Source organism: Trichomonas vaginalis, chromosome II (assembly GCF_026262505.1).
Source record: "Trichomonas vaginalis G3 chromosome II, whole genome shotgun sequence".
NCBI classification, from domain to species: Eukaryota; Parabasalia; order Trichomonadida; family Trichomonadidae; genus Trichomonas; species Trichomonas vaginalis.
The window spans coordinates 19,481,164-19,505,808 of record NC_067204.1 but is presented as its reverse complement, the minus strand read 5'-3'; the positions used below and the strand labels follow the sequence as shown (position 1 = coordinate 19,505,808).

At 31.3% G+C, this 24,645-nt stretch overlaps 3 protein-coding genes and 4 pseudogenes across 7 annotated transcripts, besides 5 other annotated features; 2 read left to right on the top strand and 5 right to left on the bottom strand.

Annotated features, from left to right (window-relative positions):
• Positions 1-295: 295 nt before the first annotated feature.
• Positions 296-1,806: a mobile genetic element.
• An 85-nt stretch (positions 1,807-1,891) lies between these two features.
• TVAGG3_0573270 (protein of unknown function, DUF4106 family) lies at positions 1,892-2,713 on the bottom strand (the record flags this gene model as incomplete). Its single annotated transcript, XM_051238870.1, has 1 exon — positions 1,892-2,713. The coding sequence occupies one exon, from the start codon at positions 2,711-2,713 to the stop codon at positions 1,892-1,894; it is 822 nt and encodes a 273-aa protein (XP_051096694.1).
• Positions 2,714-3,164: 451 nt separating this feature from the next.
• Positions 3,165-4,831, bottom strand: TVAGG3_0573260 (annotated as a pseudogene). Its single transcript has one exon. A coding segment is annotated over exon 1 (1,667 nt).
• A 732-nt stretch (positions 4,832-5,563) lies between these two features.
• Positions 5,564-7,085: a mobile genetic element.
• A 176-nt stretch (positions 7,086-7,261) lies between these two features.
• On the top strand, positions 7,262-8,246 carry TVAGG3_0573240 (annotated as a pseudogene). The gene has a single exon. A coding segment is annotated over exon 1 (985 nt).
• Positions 8,247-9,879: 1,633 nt separating this feature from the next.
• Positions 9,880-19,923: a mobile genetic element.
• TVAGG3_0573230 (uncharacterized protein) lies at positions 10,638-10,901 on the top strand (the record flags this gene model as incomplete). Its single annotated transcript, XM_051238869.1, has 1 exon — positions 10,638-10,901. One exon carries the CDS (start codon positions 10,638-10,640, stop codon positions 10,899-10,901), a length of 264 nt encoding a protein of 87 aa, XP_051096693.1.
• On the bottom strand, positions 11,266-12,114 carry TVAGG3_0573220 (annotated as a pseudogene). Its single transcript has one exon. A coding segment is annotated over exon 1 (849 nt).
• Positions 13,055-13,580, bottom strand: TVAGG3_0573210 (Prim-pol domain family; the record flags this gene model as incomplete). Its single annotated transcript, XM_051238868.1, has 1 exon — positions 13,055-13,580. A coding segment is annotated over one exon (526 nt), but the record flags the coding sequence as incomplete, so codon positions are not given.
• TVAGG3_0573200 lies at positions 14,431-14,822 on the bottom strand (annotated as a pseudogene). Its single transcript has one exon. A coding segment is annotated over exon 1 (392 nt).
• A 3,592-nt stretch (positions 19,924-23,515) lies between the features above and the next one.
• Positions 23,516-23,584: a mobile genetic element.
• A 105-nt stretch (positions 23,585-23,689) lies between these two features.
• Positions 23,690-23,726: a mobile genetic element.
• Positions 23,727-24,645: the final 919 nt, after the last annotated feature.

Sequence of the window (24,645 nt, the reverse complement as noted above, 5' to 3'; positions counted from 1 at the left end):
TATTTATATTTTTCCTGCCTTCAAGAACTTTCACCATTTTCAGTTATACCAACTTTCTTTGCTTTATGAAAATTTTGGTTCAGCAAAGACTGCTATTCTATAACATTTTCATTGTTTGTATATCTCTTCCTCTGGGAAAAATATATAACAACAAAACTGACCGATATTTCTAAAGGTAAGTTTAATATACAATATTATATCAAAACTGGCGTACTGTCAATATTTGACGGAGAGAAGTCAGTTCAAGAACAACTTACTGACCTGCTGCCAAAATCTGCTCGATGGAAGCTGTCGTTATGCCAATCTGAGGAGCCCCAGCAGGTTTCATCGAACGAATCTTCAAAAGAGCATCTTCCGTGAAAAGTGCTATTGGTTTTGTAAACTTCTTTGCTTTCAATTCATCTGGACCGTCTCTGTCACCAGTATATTGTATTTGAACTGTACCAACAGTTGAAATACCACCCATAAAGTCTTCTGAGTCAGCAAATGGAATGCCAAGCCAAAAGTTTGAACGGTCTCCATTTGTATATTGAGTTTTTTGACTTCCTGTATGAGTCCATACTTTCACATATGGCATAATAGAACTTTGCATTTCAGGGTTAATGGTTGTTGTGTGAAGTTGTTGTTAAGTTCATAGCATCTAATGTCAAGTTGTATGACCTCATATCCTCAACTGTAGAATATTCTTCTCTTGGATAATATTGCCATCTATGTTTATATGATATTTAATACCAGGGTTGTAGAAACAAGAATAGTCATTTATAGTTCGTCTGAACAGTACAAACATAGTATCTGCATGTTTCATTGCAGTTGTTAAGCAATATCTGTTCTTGCACCTGGGTCAGCACTTTGGTTTCCAACTTCACCTGCAAAGTCTTTGACAGATATTTGGTGTATAGGGAACATAAGTGGAACTGCAATATATTTGGCAGCTAAAGCATTTGAAATATCTGGGTCCAACATATAGACTGCAAGTCTGCTTTCTATTCTCTTGCATTCAAATTTTTCGCATGTGAACTTAACTGGGTCCCAAGCATCTCCAGCAGCATTGAAATAATAGTTTACTTCAGTGTTGAGGTTTGAGAAACCAAAGTCTAAGTCAACTTTGTCTTTGCAAAATTCGGCGAATGACGTTTTATTTGTTCCCTTTACGTCTGTAAGAGTGAATGGGTCTTGTGTTGGTGCAATGACTAAGTTATTTTTGCTTGGAGTAAGTTCAATAGAAATTTTTCCTGCCCAGTTTGGCAAGTATCTTAAAAACCTGAAGATGAGGAAAGATGACAAAGGGACTCTAAGTTTCAGTTTTACTTTGGTTACTGCTGCTGCAGTTTGTCCAGAAAGGTCAACATAAACTCCTGGAACGTTAGGGTCAAGTCTTCTTATTTTCTCAATAGTTGCATACTGGTCTGTTTGTTCTCTAGCTTGTGGTTGTACTGAGTTTCTCAAAGCGAACCATTCATAGTTTGCCCATGTTACTGTTTGAACTAAGTCAGAGTTAGAATATATCTTATATCCCATGAAAACTTCTGGAGCATATTGGTATCCGACATAGAAAATTCCATTGCAACCTTTCTTGTCAGACAACTTGGCAGAAGGTTTTATTTCAATGTCTTGTTCCACGTATAAGAATGAGTTGTCAATAGAAATAATATGAAACCTGTCGCAAGCAATATCTACTGTTGTTGAAGAACCTTCTCCAAACTCACCTACGTTTCCATAAGAAACAGCAGTTGTATATTCGTAAGTTCCAGGAACTATTTCTGACCTTCTAATGGCATTGTCGCATTCGTTATACCATTCGGAAACATTTCCATTCATAGCATCCAAAACTGTTGGCGTTATATCTGAGCGGCGTACATTTCATATGAGTAAAAATATAGAATAGTTGGATTTATATGTCATAATAGAACCCACGTGGACCAAGCTTTACTTTCTTCCTGACTGAGTTTTTAACTCTTCTTTTTCCTTCATTGCCCTCTGCTTGAAGTTGTTGCATCTTTGCATTATGTTCATCTAGTATGTTGCAAATTTCCCATGTCCTTTTTGCCTTTTGGCTCTGGTCGCCCATCTCAGGTAACCTATATCCTAGAAAGAGTTTGTCATAGTCTGTATTTGAGTCGTCGCGTATTGTTTGCATGACTCTTTCCTGAGTTTCTGGTTCAAGCTCTTCAAACAGTGCCTGTCCATATGGAATAAGCTCGTTTCCAAATATATGTTTTTGTAGCCATTCTGGTTTTCTTTCCATGTTACCAACTATATCTTTTGTGAATGGGAAAGCTTTTACCCAATCTTTCAGTCTTGCGTCGTTTATTTCTGTAGTTGGTTTTATTTTGTCAAGGAACATGTTTTTCAATACTAACATTTCATTTGGTACTGTCCATTTGAGTTTTCTTAAATATTCATCCCTTCTCAGTTCATTGTCTGCAAAGTAAGTTTTTATGACATTTTGTAAACTTTCATTTGCAAGGTCATGTACAATAGGTTCTCTTCCTTCTCTCTCCCTAACTTTCTTTCTAAACTCTTCACCAAATATACCATCTCTATGGTTCTGTGTAGTTCTTTGAGATAAATGTTCTAGAACGTCAGGTGTTATATTTCCATCAGCCATGTTCATTTCATACTGGTCCAAAATATCTGCATGTTTCATATCTTTCAATGGCATTAAAGCCGCGCTTAAAATACCAGCTATATCTCGTTCACCATTGACTTCCATTGCGTCTACAACTTCTTGGAATTGTGGTTGTAAGTTTATGAACCACCTATCTGGATTAGCTTTATGACCCCATCTCATTGTAGTTCCATCGTCTGCAGAAACAAAAGTAGGTTTTTTCCATCTTGGTTAGGTTCTGAATGAACTTTAAACAATGTTTCATTTCTATATGTTTTCTTGAAATTTAACCTTTTATTTTCACCGAGTTCATCCGAAGATTGAACGTTAAATGCTCGTAAGTAAAAAGGGTTGTTGTATTTGTGTACATTTTCTTTCAGTACTTTCATTCTATGCTGAATATTTTCATCTGGTGTTGGAGTCTTTTGTATGTCGGCAAACATTTTTTCGATATTCTTCTACTATGTCAGCCGAATTTTTTTTAGACTCTTGGAAATATTCCATATTCTCCGCATACTCTTGTTGAGGGTCAAGATTTTTCGGCTGTTCCAAATCTTCATCTAGTTCTGTGAAGTTAGTTTCCAAAGGAGTGACTTGTTCGTTTCCTTCAGGCTCTTCTAGCTGTTGTTGCTGAACTATTTCTTCCATGTCTGGTTGTATCTGAACTTCTTCCTGTGGAGTTTCTTGTACCTCATCTGCTGGCATTTCATATATTCCGAGACCGTTTTCAACAATTTCCCTATCTACGTCATCCGCATTCATAAGCTTTTGTTCTTTCGTTCCGTCTCTATTTTTTACGCGTTTCATGACGAAAGTTGAATTGTCATTTAGCTCTGACATCAAATATCTCGGAGTAAATTCATCCATGTCATTTGGATGATATGCTATTAAATCATATCCCTTAGCGAGCTTGTATTTTCCAGGTTTGAGATTATATCCGTTTTGGTGCTGAGCCATAAAGCTAAATAGGTTCGGGTCAGTATTTCCATCCTTGAACTTTCCAATAGCTTCTTTATATCTGTCACTAAAGTCAACAGTATCTGGGAAACCACACTCTTCTTTAAGCATTTTTAAGAATTCTTGGTTTCCTTGTTCTCTACTTCTTTTATGTCCTTCTCTGTTTGTGGTTGCTGTGCTGGTTGTGGAGGTGGTTGTTGTGCAGGGTTTTGAACTGTTGGTTGTTGTGCTGGTTGTGGAGGTGGTTGTTGTGCTGGTTGTTGTGCATGCCTGTGTCTGTGTCCATGTGACGATGTAAATGTTCTAGGTAGTCCTGGTGCAGGTGCTTTCTCTTGGAGGGTTTGGTGGTATATAAGTTCCACCAGCTGGCACATATGTTCCATCTGCAGCGTAATGTCCTACCTGACTTTTCGTTTTTAAGAAAGCATTTACTAGGTCTGTTTTGGTCTGTTGTAACTCTTTTTCTTGACTTTCCACAACAGTTGCTCTAACGGCGTCATAGGCACTTTGAACTGCCTGTCTCGTTGCTGCATCTGTTATTTTCGTCATATTTTGTGCTACTTCTTTTAACTCTTTGTCGAAACCTTCAGACTTCAGTTTCTTTCCAGATGAGAAGTCGTTCACTTGTTTCACCTTACTATGAAGAGCTTCGAAGGCGTTCTTAAAGTCAGCATTTGTTAAAGCTTCATTTGAACTATCTTCATCCGCTTGTATTTTTGTCCTTATTGACCCTATGAGTTGGGCTGCTTTAGCGTTGGCTTGGGCATCTAACCAGTCATTGTTAGCTTTTATATATTCTGCGCTTTTCATTGCCTTTTGCATGGCTGCGTCGTTATTTTTACTTTCTTGTGCTAAGTTTTTCATACTGTACGGTTTGGTTTTGCAACTGTAAAAGTTTTTCTGCCTTTACATTTGCTTCAACTTCTTTTTTATACTCATCGCTATCCATTATGTCTTCAGGGCTTTTTGTTTTATCTCTTCATCTTTCAGTATTTTATATTGAGTAGTATGGTTTTTCAAATTTACAACATCTTGTTCCATTTTTGCTACTTCTGCTGCTTTTTCTGACACTTTTTTCGCATATTCCTCTGTACTTAGTTCTTTCAGTTGTTCTTCTTTCTTCTTTTTCTCTACGTTTAACTCATTGAGTTTCTTTGTGTGTCTGTCATATTCTAGTTTCTTTTCGTTTTCACTTATTTGCTTCTGTATGTCTATGTTTGACTTTTTGACATCTGTTATTTGATTTTTGAGTGAACTCAAATTCATTTTTGACTTTGAGGGTTATAGGCTGTTCCGTCTGCAGCTCCACCATAGCCTGCCATTTTCGCTAAAAGTGCCGCTCTTAAACCTCCACTCTGTGCACCAACAACTCGGTTTAAAAGCATAGGATTGCTTGACATTTGTTGCAACATAGTGGGGTCATTCAGCATTTGTTGTTGCAACTGTTGTTGTGGTGTCAGTTTTACTATTGGATGTTTCAATGCTCTCTTCCTCTTACGTATATTCTTACGTAGCTTACGTGGCATTTTAAGTGAAGTTAAAAACATTTACGATGAAGAAGTTTCGACAAAACATTTACGAAGAAATCATGAGTTTTCTACGATGTTAGAAAACATGTTAGAAAAGGTGTTAGATCTAACATTCTAACATAAACATTATTTTTGTCTGATTTACGCTCATTACGATGAAGAAGTCTTGACAAAACATTTACGTTCATGTTTGACAAAACATTTACGATGAAGAAGTCTTGACAAAACATTTACGATGAAGAAGTTTCGACAAAACATGAAAACATATATAATTTGTGAAAAGCTCCTGGAAGCCCTCCGAATATAAGAACTTCATTTATGTGGGCTAGAAGGGGCGTAGCCCCTGGAAGACCACCCCAAGAAAAAAAAAACTTCATTATATCAATCATCCTCAGGGCTAGAAGGCACGAAGTGCCTGGAAGCCCCACTCCCTTTTTTTTTTTTTTTTTTTTTTTTTTTTTTTTTTTTTGAGGCTCGCGAATTCTAATTGAAGGAATAAAACCTGTTTGAAGTAAATCGTTTTTAATACGATAAAAGTAATTGGGTGCAACTTCTTCTAAAAGATTTTTGACAAAAACATCAATTCTTTGATTTTTAACGCAGCCAAAATCGTGATATTTTATCTTTTAAATAAAGATTCAGAAACGTTATTCACAACGGTTAATTCATTTGGTCTGGCAGCGGCTATCCACATCATAGCCAACAATTCCTTATACAAAATTCAAAAACTTGGGTGCAATCAGTTCTGAACTTTCTTGAGGGAATTAAAGGGTGAGAGATTTATAGTCTATCTATATATCTCCCACCCTCTAATTCCCTCCCTGACAGCGGGAAATTTTGTCTGAATGTTAAACTATTCAGACAAAGTTTCCCACTGTTTGCGAAGGAATTGTTGGCTATGATGTACTGATTCATGATCAGTACATCTAGCCAACAATTCCTTATATAAAGTTCAAAAACTTGGGTGCAATCAGAACTGATTGCACCCAAGTTTTTGAACTTTCTTGAGGGAATAGAAGAGTAAGCGGTATATATTATGAATATATACCTCTTACCCTTCCATTCCCTCTCTGACAGCGGAAAACTTTGTCTGAATGTTAAACTATTCAGACAAAGTTTCCCGCTGTCAGCAAAAAGAATTGTTCCATCTGGTGCATAGAGTGTGAATCTATGCACCAAATGGAGCAAGTCCCTCGCGAAATTGCCAAAACTTGCGTCGCATTTCAAAGATTGCGACCCAAATTTTGGCGATTTCTAGTAGAGATGGAGTATTTTGAGTTACTGACCTATATGCAGTGGCTCAAAGGGCTCCATCTCTACTTTGAAGCAAGGAAACTTTCCTCGAAATTTTGATATTTGAAGAAAGTTTTCAAGCAATTAACAAAGGATTACTCGCTATGAGGTAAAAATTCTAGATTTTCACCTCATAGCGAGAGCTTCCCTTTCATTGCTTGAAAACTTTCCCCAGCTTCAAAATTGGGGAAAGGGCTGTAAAGTCGACTCCGATACCAGCAGGTACCAGAGTATTTAAAAGAGAAGCCCTCGTACGAGTTTCTATGAAGACCTTCTCATTCAAGAAGATCTTAATAGAAAATCGTACGAGGGCATTGGAAACTCGCGTCTGGTACATGTTAGTACCAGAGTGTTTTGAGATTTGAAGACTCTGGTACTAACATGTACCAGAATTTATGATGAATTTAAGATGGACCATTATAAAATGGTAGCGGTTTGTTTCAAAAAAAAATTAGATGAGATTTGCATAGATATAGATTATATGATTTATACATATGAAAAATAATATATAAAAATATAATTTTGAGATAATTATGTAAATAATATTTTAAATATTTGAATTTGAGGTATAATTTTATAGTAAAATATATTATAAAGAGTATTTATATAAATATTGTAAAATAATATAAGTAATAAAAATTGAGACCTCCTCCCTGTTTTTGATGTTTTGTCACTTTTTCGGTAATTCTTATTGTTTCGGAATCAAGTTTTGAATTAACGAAAAAGTATTGGAAATATAAAATTGAAGCATATAAGAAACAAGATGAAAAAGCAGAAAGGGATACTAAAAATAATGTTTCAATGGATGACTATCAATACTATCATGATTTAATCCTTTCATCTAAATGCAAAATGTGTGGTAAAGCGTTTACATATGCAAATAAACCAACATTGGATAGAATCGATAATGAAAAACCACATACCAAAGAAAATTGTCAGTTAATGTGTTGTTATTGCAATGTCGTAAAATCAAATAAAGATGAAGATGTTCAACGTTTAAGAATCAATTTAAGAAATTATGCATTAAAAAATAATTTACCAATGACTTTAGATTCAGTTGAAGCTTATCACATTCTCCGTAATGGAATTACTGGTGGTCTATCAAATGTTCAACATCGTGTAAATCTTAAAGGAATCACGCACATTAATAAACTTTCATATAATCCAGAAACTAAAACTGTATCAAATGAGGACACCACCAACATCATGTCTCATTTCGTTGGAGTTGACTTTAATTCATTATATCCTTCATCATTTTCATCTAATCCTCATGATTTCATTCAATATACTAACCATAAAATGTATATGCCGGGAAGATTGAATGGTGTTATCATTTGTGATACAGCAACAAAGAAAGCAAAAGCACTGGGAATTATTAGAAAGAAAAATACTTTATTCGTGGCTGAAGTAAAGGGTCACATTGATGAAAAATACATTAATGATTACATAAACTTTTTACCGATAATAAGAAACTTAGATATTATCACAGATGAAAAAACAATTGGCAGTTTTATGTATAATTACATGAAATCAAACAATCTACCAGTTGACCAGAAACAAAGAAAATTAACTCAGTTAGCATCAACACACAACCAATATCAACCATTTTCTTCTTATTATCTTTGGTATCTAATAGACAGATTTCATTTTATCATTGATGACATTCAATCAATTTTAACATTTACGAAAAATACTTGCTTTAATGAATTTGCGAACGAATTTATGAACGAAAGACAAAAGGCTGAATTAGAAGGAAATAAAGGAAAAAGTTTATTTTGCAAGATTTCACTTAATGGATCATATGGTTACGATGCAATGAATACACAAAATTACGCAAAGACTAAAATAATGAATGCACAGAAGGCACGCGTTGCATGTATGTCAAATAAGTTTAAAAACATAAGAGAAATAGGTGAAGATACGTATCAAGTGATGCTCAAAGATAGATTTTATAGATGTGATACATGTTTACAAGAGGCATTCTTCACTTTAGATAATGCAAAATACTGGTATTTGGTTTTCATTTATGATTTTATGTATAAATGCATGGATGTTAATCGTTTTCATTTCATTGAAGGTGATACTGATTCATCTTATTGGGCAATCGCTGGCGACCCAAATCTTCCTAACACTCAAGCATTTCAAGCAATTGTTACCGATAAACAATTTTATGATAAAAACATTTACAAATTCGCACCTTTTGATTTCTTCTGTTTTGATGAGAAATTTAAACCTAAATTAAAGAATAAAGCTGAAGAAAAAGCACATGAGAAGAAGTTATTGGGTTTAGCAATTGAGAAACAAGGTGATAACATGGTTGCTTTATGCCCTAAGTGTTATACTTCATTCAACGGTTCAATTGATGGAGGTGATTTTAAAAAGATTGCACAAAAAATGAAAGGTGTTAGTTTACGACAAAATAAACAATTAACACCTAAAAATTATTTGGATATAATAAATGATAAAGTGATATTTGATGGTCAGAATATTAATTTACAACTTAAAAAACGGGTCAATGACTCGCTTAACAATTGGTAAGACTGCATTAACAGGAGCACACACTAAGGCTGTATGTTGTGAAAATGGATGTTGTATGCCATTTATTTAATGAAATGCCACAGAAGAGACAAAAGGAACCGTTAATAATGGTTTTGATACTATGATTCAAAGAGGTGGGCACCTTAAAACATTTATTTTATATTTTATATAAATGGATAACACAGATTTAAAAATTTTAATTGATGATTTAGTATTTTATCAAAATTTTCTTGATTATTATGATTTAAAAGCATATCTCCAAAAATATAATAAAAATATAACGGGTGATGATATGGATTATTATTATTCGTATTATAAAAATGAAGTTTTGAAATATCATGATAAAATAATTTCTAAAATTAAAGACAAAATTAAAAATAATGAATATACAAAGGGAAAAACTAAATCACAGCTTAAACAGTTGAAAGATTTCAAAAATAAAGTATTAACAGAAGAAGATATTGATGGATTATATAATTTATATAATCCCGAGCCACAAAAGCCAAAGGAACAAAAACAAATGGTACAAAACGCCCAGGTCCTTCAGACCATAAATGATGCACAAGCTTTAATTTATGATTCATTAGTTAAACCATATTCAGCCCGACTTTTAAATGAAGATCAACTTTTGGAATTCATCCTTCAACATAAACTCGAAGCGGGAAAGTATATCAAACCTTTATATACAGCATATTTAAAAAAATGAATAGAATACATCCAGAATTAATGAAAGGAGGAATGAAATCCAAAATCAAAGCAGATAAAATTAAACCACTTACAACACCAAAACCTCCAACGACAGTAGTACCTCCTCCTTCAGTTAATCCTTCATCATTCACTTTATTATATCCATTTCAAACATTTAAGAAGCAAAAAGATTTTAAAAAGGATTTCAAGATATTAAATAAACCAATTGACCCAAAAATTCAACCGTTAAAGGAAAAATTTAGTCGCCCTTCATTTGCTCCATATCCATATTCATACGAAATTGATCATCTGGAATATTCAAAAGGAAACGTTACTTATTTATTTGCCATTAACATTAACACTAGATATTTATATTGCATTCCGGTGAAAGGGAAAACAGAACAGGAAACAAGAAGAGCTATACAATACTTACTAGATCATGAAAGAGTAGATAATATCAGGGGTGATGGTGATAAAGGATTTCAGGCAGCTATGGCTCATTATTTCCTACAAATTAATTTTTACTTTTCATCCTCTCCATATACGTTTCATAATAAAATAGTTGATGCGGTAATGAGAACTCTTAGAGATGCGTTAGGGGTTAACGGTCAGATATACTGGGATGGAAATCATGACTCCATCATACAACAGTTAGTATATTATTACAATAATACATGGCATAGAACTATAAACATGAAACCGGTGGAAATGAAAAATGATATTTCAAAAGAATGGGAATATATTAGAAAGCAAATGGAAAGGTTAAATGATGTTAAACGTGAACAAATTAATTCGGGGCTCATGAATTTTAAACAAGGAAATAAAGTTTTAATTCATCTCGATTATGGAAAAACTGATAAATCAATGACAAAAAGAAGACGAAGATTTGACACAATAGCTGAATTTGTTAGATATATTAACGGCAATGCATTAGTTGAAGTTGACAATAAATTAATAGAAATTCCGATTTATTTTATTACTCCATTATATTTAAATAATATTTAATTTTTTTATTTCGTAAGAAAATGAGTGACAACGAAGCAGTCAAGAGTCCAGACGATGAATATAAAAAGAAACTAAACAGAATTAAATCAAAAATATGCTATTACAAAAAGAAGTCGCAATGCAGTGGGGTTGAAAACGATAAAGAAATAATCGAAAAATTAGAAACTTACCGTTCAATCCTTAAACTGAGTGAAGCAAAAATAAAAGAATTTAATAGAATAAATAAATTGATTGGAAGAGATGAATTTAATAAAGATGAATTTTTAAACTCAATCCAAATTTAATTTTTATTCCTCTTCGACAACATCTCTCTTTCCATCATTACTGCATAACCACATTTTCTCAATTTTAGTGGTTTGTTATTTTTAACATGTTCTTGCATCATTTTTATCATTTCCTCCCTTGTTATGATTCGTGGTAAATTTTGAGCTTGTGGGGTATTCATTTATGATAAAAATAAAAATTTGTTATCAGTTATTTTATCGTTAATGTTTTTAGGTTATTCAAAAATAATTAATTATTGAATAACTGAAGGTGTCACTACGTCACCATGTGTCACTCGGTTAATTAACTTCTCTTAAAATTACTGACAACATGACATTTTGACAACACAGCAGGATTAATGCAAAAATAAATTCAAATCATACTTTATAAAGCTTCATTTACAGGTATTTCATCGTCAGTAAATGAATCCTCATTATCGTTTGGTTCAACCTGTTTATATAATCCTTTCATTTCTTCTTTCAAAACATAACACCATGTTTGTTTACCATCTATTCTTCTCTGTTTTCTTATCACATTTATCTTTAATGCTCATTTGAAAGTTTTTGTCTTTCATGTCTGATGGTTTGCAGAATAGAGCATTTTTACATGTCATACCTGCACACAATTCATCATAATGTGTATTTATCCATACATCTAAAGGATTTTGATTTTTAATTCAATTAAATCTTGTTTGGCTTCAGTCATCGGTATGATTCGTACATTAAATGATGAAAGGTCATATTGCATAAAATATGTTAGTAAATTATCATAAAATTCCTTAGTGCATGAATCCATTAAATTCTTGAAGTAATCAAATTGACCCTTAAATTTACCATTAACTCTTAAAACTACGTATCTTCTGTCTCCAACTTCAATTTTGACAGGGTAAACGTTATTAGTTACGAAAATGAAGTTTGCAACGTTCTGTGCTGTTCTTCTGGGTTGATTCTTTTCATTAATTCTAATCTCATTATCCGTTATAATTGATTTCAAAGCGTTGAAGTTTGCGAGTCTATCTTCACCTACATTCTTGAGTTCATTAAGTACAAGAAACATTTTATTCTCAACTACTGAATTGAAATTACCCGTTAGCTCACCTATTTCGGTAATGTTTTTGCATGAATAACCAGCGAGAAGTTCAGAAATAATGTCTGTAAATCTGTTTTTACCTGTTCCCTGAAGTCCTTTCAAAATAATTGCTGTTTCATTCTTGATTCCAGGATGTTGAATCATTGATGCAATCCAGCCGAGTAGGTATTTATACACTTCATCGTTATTATCACAAATGGCTTCTTTAATGAAATTCATAAACATCTCAATTTTTGAGTAATCTGGTTTTCGAGAACGTTGTATTTATAACCTTGAAACGTTGAGAAAACATCTGGAGAATCAGATTTAAAGCAAACACCCTTAACGGTTAATGAAGACAATTGATTTAGTAGTACATCCCATGCTGTTATGGTTTTACCTTCTTCTTTAAATAATTTAATCATTTTGAGTGACTCTTTCATGTTTGATTGAAGAACGAATGATATTTGATTCATTTTATCGTGTATGTTGTAATCTTTTTGAATGAAATATTTATTTCCACAATCTACAAAACGGATTACACGTGATAAATCCTCAATTACTTCAGAACTGTTTTTATACTGATGATTTTCAGCCTTGCGTCTAATATCTGTTATCAAAAACGAGTCATCAAGTTTGATATCAAATGTTATTTTTGGCTTACGTAATAAAGGTAAAACATATTCATCATAATATTCCTTTTGGTATAGTTTTAGAATCTTCACTAAAACAAATGGAGAAGTCATTAAATGTGCATATCTACTACGTGCTTTTTCAAAATTACTTTTTGCATTTTCTGTTAAGCTGCAAAAGTTATAAACGTTATCGTATGCTTCATTAATTAAATGATTAGGTAACGAATTAATTGCTTGAAACAGTGTGAATAATGTAACTTCTTTTTCTAAATTCATATTTCCACCGTCATTATGTACTTCAAAATCACTAATACCATCAACTATGCTCTGGGCAAGTTTATCGTCAATGTTTACATTTTTGTTTTCATTCATGATAGTCTTTATTTCTTCGTTCTTCTGTTCAACTCTTACCTTAATATTCAAATCATTTAATATATCATTCACTGTTCTGGTTATGGTCGAGTCGTAACTTCCACGAATGAATGAGTATGTATTGATTGGTTCTGTTGCATTCTTGCGAACTCTTGAATCAGCCATAACTACTAAAGAACGCTTTGAATCATCCATAGAAGTCATTATATCAATATCGTAATCATTGCAGGAATAGCATTTAATCATTCTGTTCGAAACTGAATAGAAGAAATTAGTGTTACAATAAATGTGAAGACCTCCTGAAGCGGTTTTAACGATAACATCTTTATCCAAAAGTTTTGATAAAATGTCTTTTCTAACTGTTTCTTTAAGTTCATCATTGTATGATTTATTGATATCAACATCTATAATCGTTAAATTTGAAATTTTATTTACTAATAAAGCCATACCAGTTTTCCTTCCTCTTCCTCCATCGTGTTTGAGGTAGTTATGTAAATCAATCTTGTTTTCACCAATTCTTTCGTTGAGGGTTTTAGTTTCTGCCACAACTAATTCCTCAGCTAATGAATCAATAACTTTTTCATCAGAAACGATATAGTTGCTGTTGTTGTTTGTTGCTGTCATTTATATAGGAATAAAAAAATAAAAATAATTTTAAAACTAACTTTATTTTTGGGCTGCATCAAATTTCCAGGACTGTTGTCAAAATGTCATGTTGTCACATTTTTTCAGAGAAGTTAATTAACCGAGTGACACATGGTGACGTAGTGACACCTTCAGTTCTTCAAAAATAAGTCATAACTGCCTTCCTCCTATGTTGTTGTCAAAATGTCATGTTGTCACATTTTTTCAGAGAAGTTAATTAACCGAGTGACACATGGTGACGTAGTGACACCTTCAGTTCTTCAAAAATAATTAATTATTGAATAACTGGGAAATAAATTTACGTCAAATATGCAATTTATAAAATCTTATGTCGACAGGCTACGTAGCACAGTGGTCTAAGGTGGTGTTATAGAGGGGTCAGGGTCTGTGGTTCGAACCGCGACGGCGCCGTATTTTCTTATTTTCTTTGTTTGTCTTGTTTGTCGTGAATAAAAAGTGTCATAAAAGTGCTCTATCTTCCACGGGAATAAATAAAAAATTTACTTTATTTCTTCTTTATTTCTTTGTTCCCGTGGAAGAAGGGTTTTGCTGTTTTTCTCAGCCAAAATCAATGATTTTTTCATTTTTGGGGAATTCAGCAACAAAATGAACGAGGTCAGGATGTATGTAAATACATTTGAATTCATTCATAACACCATTAATAAGCTCATAAAATGCTCGTTGAGGGAGCCATTTTGGCTCGACCGGTATTCTTTCATCCAAAACTCATAAACAATTATTGAATAACCCAAAACCATTACCTAATTAATTACAGACATAAAATATATTTAGTTCATTCGGTAAGCCCAGACCTTTGGGTCAAGCACATTCATTGAACTCTATACCATGCGTAAACTGTCATAAATGGCGGCATGTAATCTTTACTTTGTCCCGTTGTTTGTGTATATCCTGAAACGCGATGTGTATGGTTTCCTCCTCCCTCAGTGTTACTCCAGTAACAATCTATAGCAAACTTAACGTTGTCTTTAACATCATATCCTTTACCTTTTATCATTGCTGACCAATCCCAATATCTATGCTTATGCCAACCCGCTTGAGATGTACTTAAATCTATGTAGTGACTATGTGCAGGTAAATTTTCACCTGAAATCGTTTTACTTCCTCCTGTTTCCTTTGAAGAGTTTGCACAATACAAAACCTGTCAACTATTTGTTCCCACGTACCGAAACCCAGAACTGTTGCTGGATTTGTTGAGTTCATTGACGTATAAATAGAGCCTATAGGATATAATGTTTGAAGTATTTCAGTCTTTAATGTTTGAAGCTCTGTTTTGTCTGCTTCTTGTCATATAAATCTTGAGCAGTGAATTTAATATTATGTTCATCCTTCATGACATAAACATCTTTACATCTAATGTTCTCATCGTCGTTATGTCGTCATCCGATGTTAAACCTTTGTGGAAAGTTAGGAGGTTTACAATATAATACATCCCCACCAGTTTCTTCAACCGTTCCTTCAATACTTTCTATAGCAACAGTTGTAAAACTTGTATGTGTATGGTTCTTATCTGCCTTCTTCATTAATTCACTAGCCACAAGTCCCTTATCTGCTTTCTCCTCTAACTCACTTACCACATATTCCTTATCTGCCTTCTTCATTATGTCATTTAGGAAACCTTTTATGAATTCCTCATTTAAATTAAATCTTCCAATCTTCAAAACTTTAGGAAATGCATTTAATGCGTAATATCTTTGTTCTTCTGGTGGAATTGATGTTATATCATCCGTTATACCTTTAATTTTTGAATTCATAAATAAAATTTCTTTTATATTTGATATCACTGCACCACCTTTGCAAACGAATTCGAAATGGTCATTTTTCAATACTATCTCCAAATCTCCATATTTCAACATTTGCGTTTGTTCTGCCGTCTTTGAATTATATGCATATATGGCGTATGTAATGGTCTGCGCCTTAAGTTGTTGTGGTTGCTGTTGTTTAATCATTTATTATGATTTAAAATAAATATTTAATCCGTTATCTCATCAGCTATTTTTTCTATTTGAAATTGCCATAATATTTCATTCATGAATTCTAAATCACAATCAAATAGGTCAGTTATTCTAAATTTAATATTTGATAAATCTTTTGAATGAAGAATAAATGAATTCCCGGATAATTGAAACGGATATGATAAAGAAAATATGTTTAATGATGGATAATGTTTTGTATTGATGGGTAAGAGTTAGGGTCTAATGTTTGATGTGAAAATCTCATTGGGGTATTAACTTTATCACATTTGATTAAAATGAAATTGGAACCAGTGTCAGAATACAAAACATCCCCAGCATCTTTTTCAAAATTTAATATCCCCAACAATGAACGAAGATGAGGAGTACAAAATTTAATTTTCAGCGGGAATTTAATAAGGTTATTTATTTCATCAAGTTCAAAAAGTTTATCAGGTTTTGATTTAAAATTTTCTTCATACCATATGATAAATGATTCATTTAAATAACTTAAAATCATGTTAATATCCCATTTCGTTATCACATTATTTATATACATATCATATGTTTTTTCAAGGTCATCTTTAATAAATGATATATAATCTGAAGGGTCTAAAAGAATGGGATTAAATTTACCACTCACAGAAACGAGAGTAACATTATAAATTCCGCTAACTGTTAAATTTAATTCACAGTTATTATTCGAAATAATATTGATAATTGACATTTTTTATTACGATTAAAAATATGGTAAAGCGTTATTTTCCAGTGATAAATAAAACTAGAATAAGATTACCTCAAGAATTCATAAATTCAACGAATAAGAAATTCATTCATGTTATAAATTTTAGTGTTTTCAGAAAATATGAGTCAATGTCATATTCATCATCGGGTTATATTTCACTTCATTCAAATTTAGTTCAATCAAACCCATATAATGACCATTTCATAAGATTTTCAGATGGTATTAAAAATGCAATTGATAGATTAAAATATGAACAGATTGACAATATCGAATTTTTGGAATTTTGGTTTAAATATCCTGATGGAAAAAAGATTGAAGTTAAAGATAAAGCTGATACTATAACAAAAACAATTACAATGACCGATCCAGATAGTGGGGAACAAAAGAAATAAAACAAACGATAGAAACTGGTGAAAGGTCAATTATTATTGATTATGATTCAAAGGATTATTATTCAATAATGTTAATGCTTGAATATTAAATGGCCTTAACAAAGAATTTTTCAAGTGATATTTTATATTCATCAACTATTTTATTATAAATATCATTATAAGTTAAATGAAGTTCAGTTGTTGTTCCGTTCTTTGATATCTTAATTGTGCTAATATCCTTTATAGGATTTATTTTTGCAACTGTTCCGCAGCATGAAACCTCATCATCTATGAAATATTGAATCTTCACGTCTGAATCTTGAACATCACAAAGAATGGCGATAATGTGAATTAATGATTCATAAGGTAAAATAATTAAACCGGATTGGTCAATTAAATTTATTATTGAATCATAATTATCAGTTATTATATCACGGTAAATTTTCATTAATTCAGAATTAATGTCTATTTTATATGGCGCATTGCGACTGTAATCGTAGATTCCTGGGTTCTCGATGTTTGATGAAAGAGGTGGGGGGTATGTTGGATATGTGGGGATTTCAACGGGTTCTTTACCGGGTTCAGATAAAATGATTGGGTCTCCATTCTCCTCATTCTTTGGTAAGTCACGAGTTAATAAATTTGGTTGAGTTGCTGACTTTGTTAATTCAGGGCTAACATTAACTTTAACATTTTGAATAATTCGTGATTTATCATCATTTACATTATAACCAACCGTAATCTCTGCTTTTGCGTTTGTGTTCTTTTGACTAGTGAAACGTCTTCTCATTTATAATTGAATAAAAAAAGAAAAATATATTTAAAGTTTTATTTAGTTGTTACGGTAATATCCCAAGGTTCATCATTGTTTGCTTATACTTTCTTTGTAACTGCACAATTATGTTATTGATATTGCTTTGAGTTTCTTCCAGTCTTATTTTATCATTTACAATATCTTTAATCATTTCATTACATGCATTCTTAAAACCATCTGATTTTTCTAATTTACGTCTATCACTTTCTTTAATTAAATCAAAGTTATAACCTTGTTGAGAATAAAGTGGTTTCTTTATCAATTCCTTGAACGCTTCTGAAAGTGAAGATGAAGAAATTCTTGCCACTTGAATTGGTTTAAATTCTGCTTTCATTGCTTCTTTCTGTTCATTGAACACTGGATCGAATAAAGCAACTTTAAAGAATTTCTTAGCTGGAATTTCAGGTCTCAAATTTGCATATTGACCATCAAACTGATTAACATATCGTGGTAATCCATCCGGTCCCTCTTCAATAGCGTTTAATTCTTCATTGAAATAAGAATATGGATTATGACGGTATGAATTAATTGGACCATGTTCACCTTCTCCAATGTATTGTTTAACAGCTTTTCCATTTTCATCAAATTGCATAGGATAACGTTCATTATATGCTTTACGTTTAGGATAATCAGATATAGTTAATTTATACCCATTTATGACTTTAATATTACTTGACCATCAGTAACGAAAACTTCATTTATACCATCAGGTTTTCCATTTGGACCCGTAATGTCTGCTTCGTGTGCTTCCCAATTTGGACCATGACGTTTGGCATATGCTTGAGCTTCTGGTAATGTTAAAACGTTTCTCATTTGTTTAACATCTTTTTGAAGACCAGCAACAATATGAACTAATTCTTTCATTCCGTCTGGAACTTTCATAGTTCTATTATATGCACCCTTTTTGTTTGTCCCTTGTTTTAATGGAACCTGTAGAAGATTTGCTATTTCTGTCATGTTTAATTATAAATAAAAAATAAAAATTAATTATAAAAAGTTAATCAAATTTAACACCTCCTTTATTTAAATCAACTATTATTTTTCCATGTTCACCTAATTGCTGATATTGTGTGTAAAGTTCATTAATGCTCATTGGTAAATTCACTTGATAAAGCATAACGTTCAACTGTTGACGACTAAACCACTGAAAATGAAAAGTGTTGATAGATTTGATTTAATGTTTGTGCTTAATGCTTTGAAGTATTGAACAGCCATGAAGAATGAACACTGAATGTGTCGACATTGAGTTAATAACTGATTAAAATATGATTTCTCATTTGTTATTAGTTTTGATTTCACTGCATCATCTAGAAAAATGAGTGAATGCAAAAATTCTCTATCAAAATTTGAAATAGAAAGTGTTTCAAATAATTCATCCCGTTGTTTATCAATAATTTTATCCTCTAATCCTTGCTTCTTGATTGTATTATATAATTCTTTATACATTAAAAAGTTTTTTAAATAATCTTCTGCTTCTTCTTGTGATAAATAAATAATTGGAATTTTGATTAAATGCTTTAAAGATTCAAATGTATTATCTGAAGGTGAACCTGAACGGTTGATATAAATTAACACATGTGAATGGGGGAAGTGTTAGCAATAATGATAATTTGTTTTAATATCGTTAATGTTTTACCTTTATTTTGTTTACCAATTGCTGCAGTGATTGAATTTAAGTAACATTCAGAATATGGAATTTTCATTAATTTTTCCTTAGATAGAGCATTTCTATTATCACTCAATGCTTCATTAATCATATCATCTACGTATGTATTATATACTCCCGCTAATTCTTCATAAGGGGTGAATGAATTTAAATCCATTTAATCAAAAATAAATTTATAATTTTAACATTTCTATTCATCAATATTTCATCATATGAACTTCTATACTGTGGTGGTGTACCTGTTGGATGATATTTCAAACCTTCATCCGGTGTCCATGTCCAATATGTAGTCCTAGTAAACCAAACCTGAGGAGGATTTGTCACCTTTGAACAGTAAGTGTCATTTTCACCCTGAATGATTGGATAAGCTTTCACTTGTACTGTAACTTGTGAGTTGAAAGTTTCTAATCCATCAAAGAATATACCCGCTCCATCACGTTGAACTGGAATAGTGCATAAGAATGAAGTTTGGTCTTTCCATGTTCTAGCTAATGGCGTGCCATTATCATCATTCAGTGGTCTAGTTAATGAGTCCTCGTATTCTTCTGTGCATTCATTCACTCCATCTAAATCAGAAGCTTGAAGCATACGTGTAAAGAATATGTCACCCACTGTGGTCATCGCTTGATCGGGGAAGTTTCTGGAATCTATAGTGACCTGAAGACCTCGAAGCATTGGATTTTCTAAAACTGTTCTTTGCATTGCATTCTTCGGAAATGCTAACACAACATCTGTAACATTATGAAGAGCGTATGAGAAATCTGAGCTGATACCTTCAGGAGTGATGCAACCTCCATTTAGTGAACGAACGTCAATATGTTGAGCTGGAATCATGAATGGATCTTCCTTACTAAATAAACGTGGTATTGCTTTAACTGATTCTTCAATTAAACCGTATCCTGGTGTAATGCATTTATCCTCTAAAACTTCCATCTTTGTGCATGAAATAATAACGTCATCAACTGTTGCGTCAGCAGATGTAGCGGCTAAGCTTGTAATTAATTTGGCAGGAAGTCCGATTTGTTGGAATTTGCGATCATATTTATAAACATGATTCATAATCTTTTCATAATTTTCATCAGTTATCTTTTCATAAACGTAATTTTGTAAATCAGCAACTCTTAACGGGTCAACCTGACAAAATACTAAAGTATCCCTGAAAACATAATATTTAAGAATGATTTCACCAAATGATTTAGGATAATCATCGAACGCCTGAAATGCTAACAAATCATTTACCGGAATAATCATATCAAAAGTGATATCAACTTCTTCATTTGCTTTCTTGAAAACTTCTGAAGGGTCAATATATTTACCACATACTGAGTTATCATATTTTTGAACATTATTATATAACGAATGAACAAACTTTTTAACTTTCCTTTCTGATTTTGGTTTATATGTTGCAAATGCGAAAGATTCACGGGCGCAATCCATCTGAAGATAACCGGCATCACCTCTTTCGGTTTCTACTTCTAATTGTTTAAAGCTTTGATTTGATGATTTGTAACCAACGAATAAACGCATGCATTTAAAAGCGGCATCACATGTGAAAGCTTTATTTGAAACTAGAGTTGCTTTAACTTTGCGTTTAATATATGTGTCACCTAATTGGTTCACATCATGAGCCGGATTTGTAATTCTTAAATGAGTTTGTTTATCATCAAAATATGGAGCATCAGAGTCATAGCATGAACTTTCAAGTTCTCTATAATATCTTCTTCCATCATTCTTTGCGAATATTTCATTTATCTTTTCGAATGAATGAAACACATTTCCATTAATCGGTTTGTGTTTGGCACTAAATAGTTAGTCGTCATTTATTATTAAATAAAAAATCAAAATTAAAAGATGAAAATGAATTTTTAATTTTAATGAAATAATCAACTATGGCTGCAGGATTTTAAGAAACTGTGGGATAAAGTAAAAAGAGGAGCGCATAAAGTTTGGGAAACAATGAAGAAAGGAGCAAATTGGATATTTAAGAATAAAGAAGCAATTAGTGACGTTGCTGAATCAATAACGCCAAAAGCTGCCCCAATAAGAGAAATTTTAAATAAAGGAGAAAAAGTTTATCAAAGACTACAACCGATACTAAGATAAAAATAATATTTATTTATTTTTCCACTATCTACCCCCTATTTTATTAAGTATTCCTTCAGCAATTCCACCAATTGCGTTACCTGCTTGTGCTCCCATCGCCGGATTACCTGCTTTAGTACCTAATACTCCACCTATGATAGTTCCTGCCGTTTTCGCTACTGGTGCCAAAAAGTTTGCAACAGGTTTAATAACCTTTTTATAACCCAACCTGCAGCTTTCTTAATTCCATCCCATAATTTTTTAAAGAATCCTGCCGCCATTTCTGATTTAATATTAATTAAAAAATTATTTTTCATCACTTATATTCTAATTTTTATTTAATGATAAATGAAACCGATTTTAAAAATAAATGAAACAGAGGAGGAAGAAATAAATGAAAGTGAAAATGTTCAACAAAAAATAAACGTTGTTAAACCAATTACTGAAATAAAAAATTTTTTCATCTGTTGAAGAATTTAATGACTATTATGCTAATAATAAAAAATTATTTGAAGAATTGACAACGTGTAAATTGAATAAAATGTTTAAAGTTGATGGATTCAAAATTTCAAAAATAAAAGGAGTGGTTAGTTTGAAATCTATTCCTCAATCAAGAATCACCTCATTAATGAAAATAGATGATTTAACAAAAAGAATAGAAGAGATTGAAGAAAGAATGAATCAAATAATTGATTTCATAAATCATGACTCGTTGAGCCCGGGTCCTTAAAGCCCATCACTGAGTTCAAGGTTATATTCATCAAATATTTCATTATTAAATGCAACTTCTGCTAGTTTATTTATTTTTTCAATACGATCATTTGAAAGTCTATCGTTTAATTTTTTCTGAAGTTTTTCATTTTCTAGTTCTGAAACTTTATTTGGATGATATTTAAACCCGTTAAATTCTTTTTCCTCAGTTTTGATCATTAATTTACAAAGAACTTTTGTGGTTGGAATTCGTTTAAACCATTTATCATTAATATTTGTTATAAATTCAATATTCGGAATTAATTCCCAAATTTTTGCATTTTCAATTAATTTATTATCAAATGCAAAAGCAATAGGTTTAATATTAAACTTACATTTATAATATAAACTTTCTACATAATCATCGAAATAAACATCTACTTGTTTAACATTTTCAAGAATTGGTGAAAGAGCATCCATTAATTGATTGACGGTTACGAATCTTGATCCACTCATTTTCTTACGAATTAAAAAAATAAATTATTCAAAAAATGTAAGACATGAATTTTTAAAGTTTATTTTTTATTCATGAAAATAATTATTTCTAATTTCTTTTACTCTCTCGTACATACTAGATTTAAAGAATTCAGAACATTTCCCATAATCTCCTAAATGTTTTCTTATCCCTAACGTGTGCCAGTTATTATATGAAACTGAATAAACTTTATCTTTATCTTTACACCTTTCATCACTTCCAATATATTTATATTTCAATTTTGATTTAGCATTTTCATATTCATTAACGTTTAATAATTCACAGTCTTCCTTTTTAAATAAATGTTTTATGTATTCAGGATTTAATACTCTACGTTTATATGCTCCTAACTTAGTTCTAAAGGTTTTTCTACAAAATTTAGGAATTCCATCCTCTTTAATGTCATCAATGATTTCCATTTCATTATTTTCAATTTCTTCTTCTCGTTTATGAGGTCTTTGATTATGACTCCATTGATTCCATGAAATTAAATATTCTTTATCATTATATTTATACCTCATTAGCTTATTTTGGCTTTCATATTCATTTAATAATTCACAATCTTCATTTTTAAATTGAAGTTTAACCCATTCAGGATTTAAACAATGTTTAATTAATCGCGGAATATCTGACATCATCTATATATATAGCTTCTTTTATAAAAGATAAAAAAATAAATTATTTTAAAATTAATGTTAATTTTTTTAATGTGTTTATAAATTATATTTTAATGCATCGTCTATATATAGATGTAACAAAAAAAGTCACTAAACCCTTCCTATCCTACTACTGTTAAGGCTGTTCTGAAAATGTTTTTTTTCGAAAAAATTCGAAAAAAATTCTTAAAATTCAAAAATCCCTTAATTCCTGAGGATTTTGGAAAAAAGTTTTTACATGAACATGTGTATATTATATGAAGTATATTGATAAGGTAAAAATCAAATTTTATTGCATATTCATCGAGAAAATAAACTAACGAATCCCTCAAAATTGAGAGGGTAATCCTCCTCCTCTCAAATAAACGTACATACGGGTGCACCCTTAAAAATAATGAAAATTACAAGTTTAAGGTTAATGAAAAGTGACAATGGGCGAGTTTGTCCCCCACTCCTCCAAGGATAAAAATTCTTCAAAAATTGAAATTAGAACATAAAAATTATAACATAAGTTCTTCATGATATCAGTATTATATAATTTGTGTTATTTTTGGAATTGTAATAAACAGAAATTCATCAAAAGTGACAGCTCTCAATTTTTTGACATTTGTAAATTCTAAATTGAATGAGAAAAATGAAATAATACTAAGCATAATACAATATTCTAGATTTAATTATAATTAGGAAAAAGTTAGTTTTGAGAGTACTTTTCATAGGCATATAGAATGAAATCTTCTGAAAAATAATATCACATAAACTCATATTATTTTCTAATATATAACTATTTTATATAAAAATCAAATTCAATGATCTTAAAAGCGAAGGATAAACCTCAAAATTTACGAATATAATGAGTGGGAATATAATGCTTATCTATCATAAAACCATATGAAATATCAATTTTTGCTTTACGCCTAATTTTTGACGACAATTAGCAAAAAATGTTAAATGTTAACACTCAGTCCATTTGAATATGAAAAATAAAATTGACTTTGATTAAATGTTTTTATTTATCATGCAATTCTTCTTGCGACCAAAGATTTGAATAAAAGTTCAAAAAATAAGATAGCTTAAAAAATAATATACGGTAGTGTTTACTAATAGATGAATAGTATATAAATTCTATTAAAATGGATTTGATCCAAAAAAATATATAAAATTTGATCATAAATAAAATCGTTTTAAATTACTTCTTCATTTAAATTATAACAATTATTTTTGGTTTTATATTTTTTTGGATCAAATCCATTTTAATAGAATTTATATACTATTCATCTATTAGTAAACACTACCGTATATTATTTTTTAAGCTATCTTATTTTTTGAACTTTTATTCAAATCTTTGGTCGCAAGAAGAATTGCATGATAAATAAAAACATTTAATCAAAGTCAATTTTATTTTTCATATTCAAATGGACTGAGTGTTAACATTTAACATTTTTTGCTAATTGTCGTCAAAAATTAGGCGTAAAGCAAAAATTGATATTTCATATGGTTTTATGATAGATAAGCATT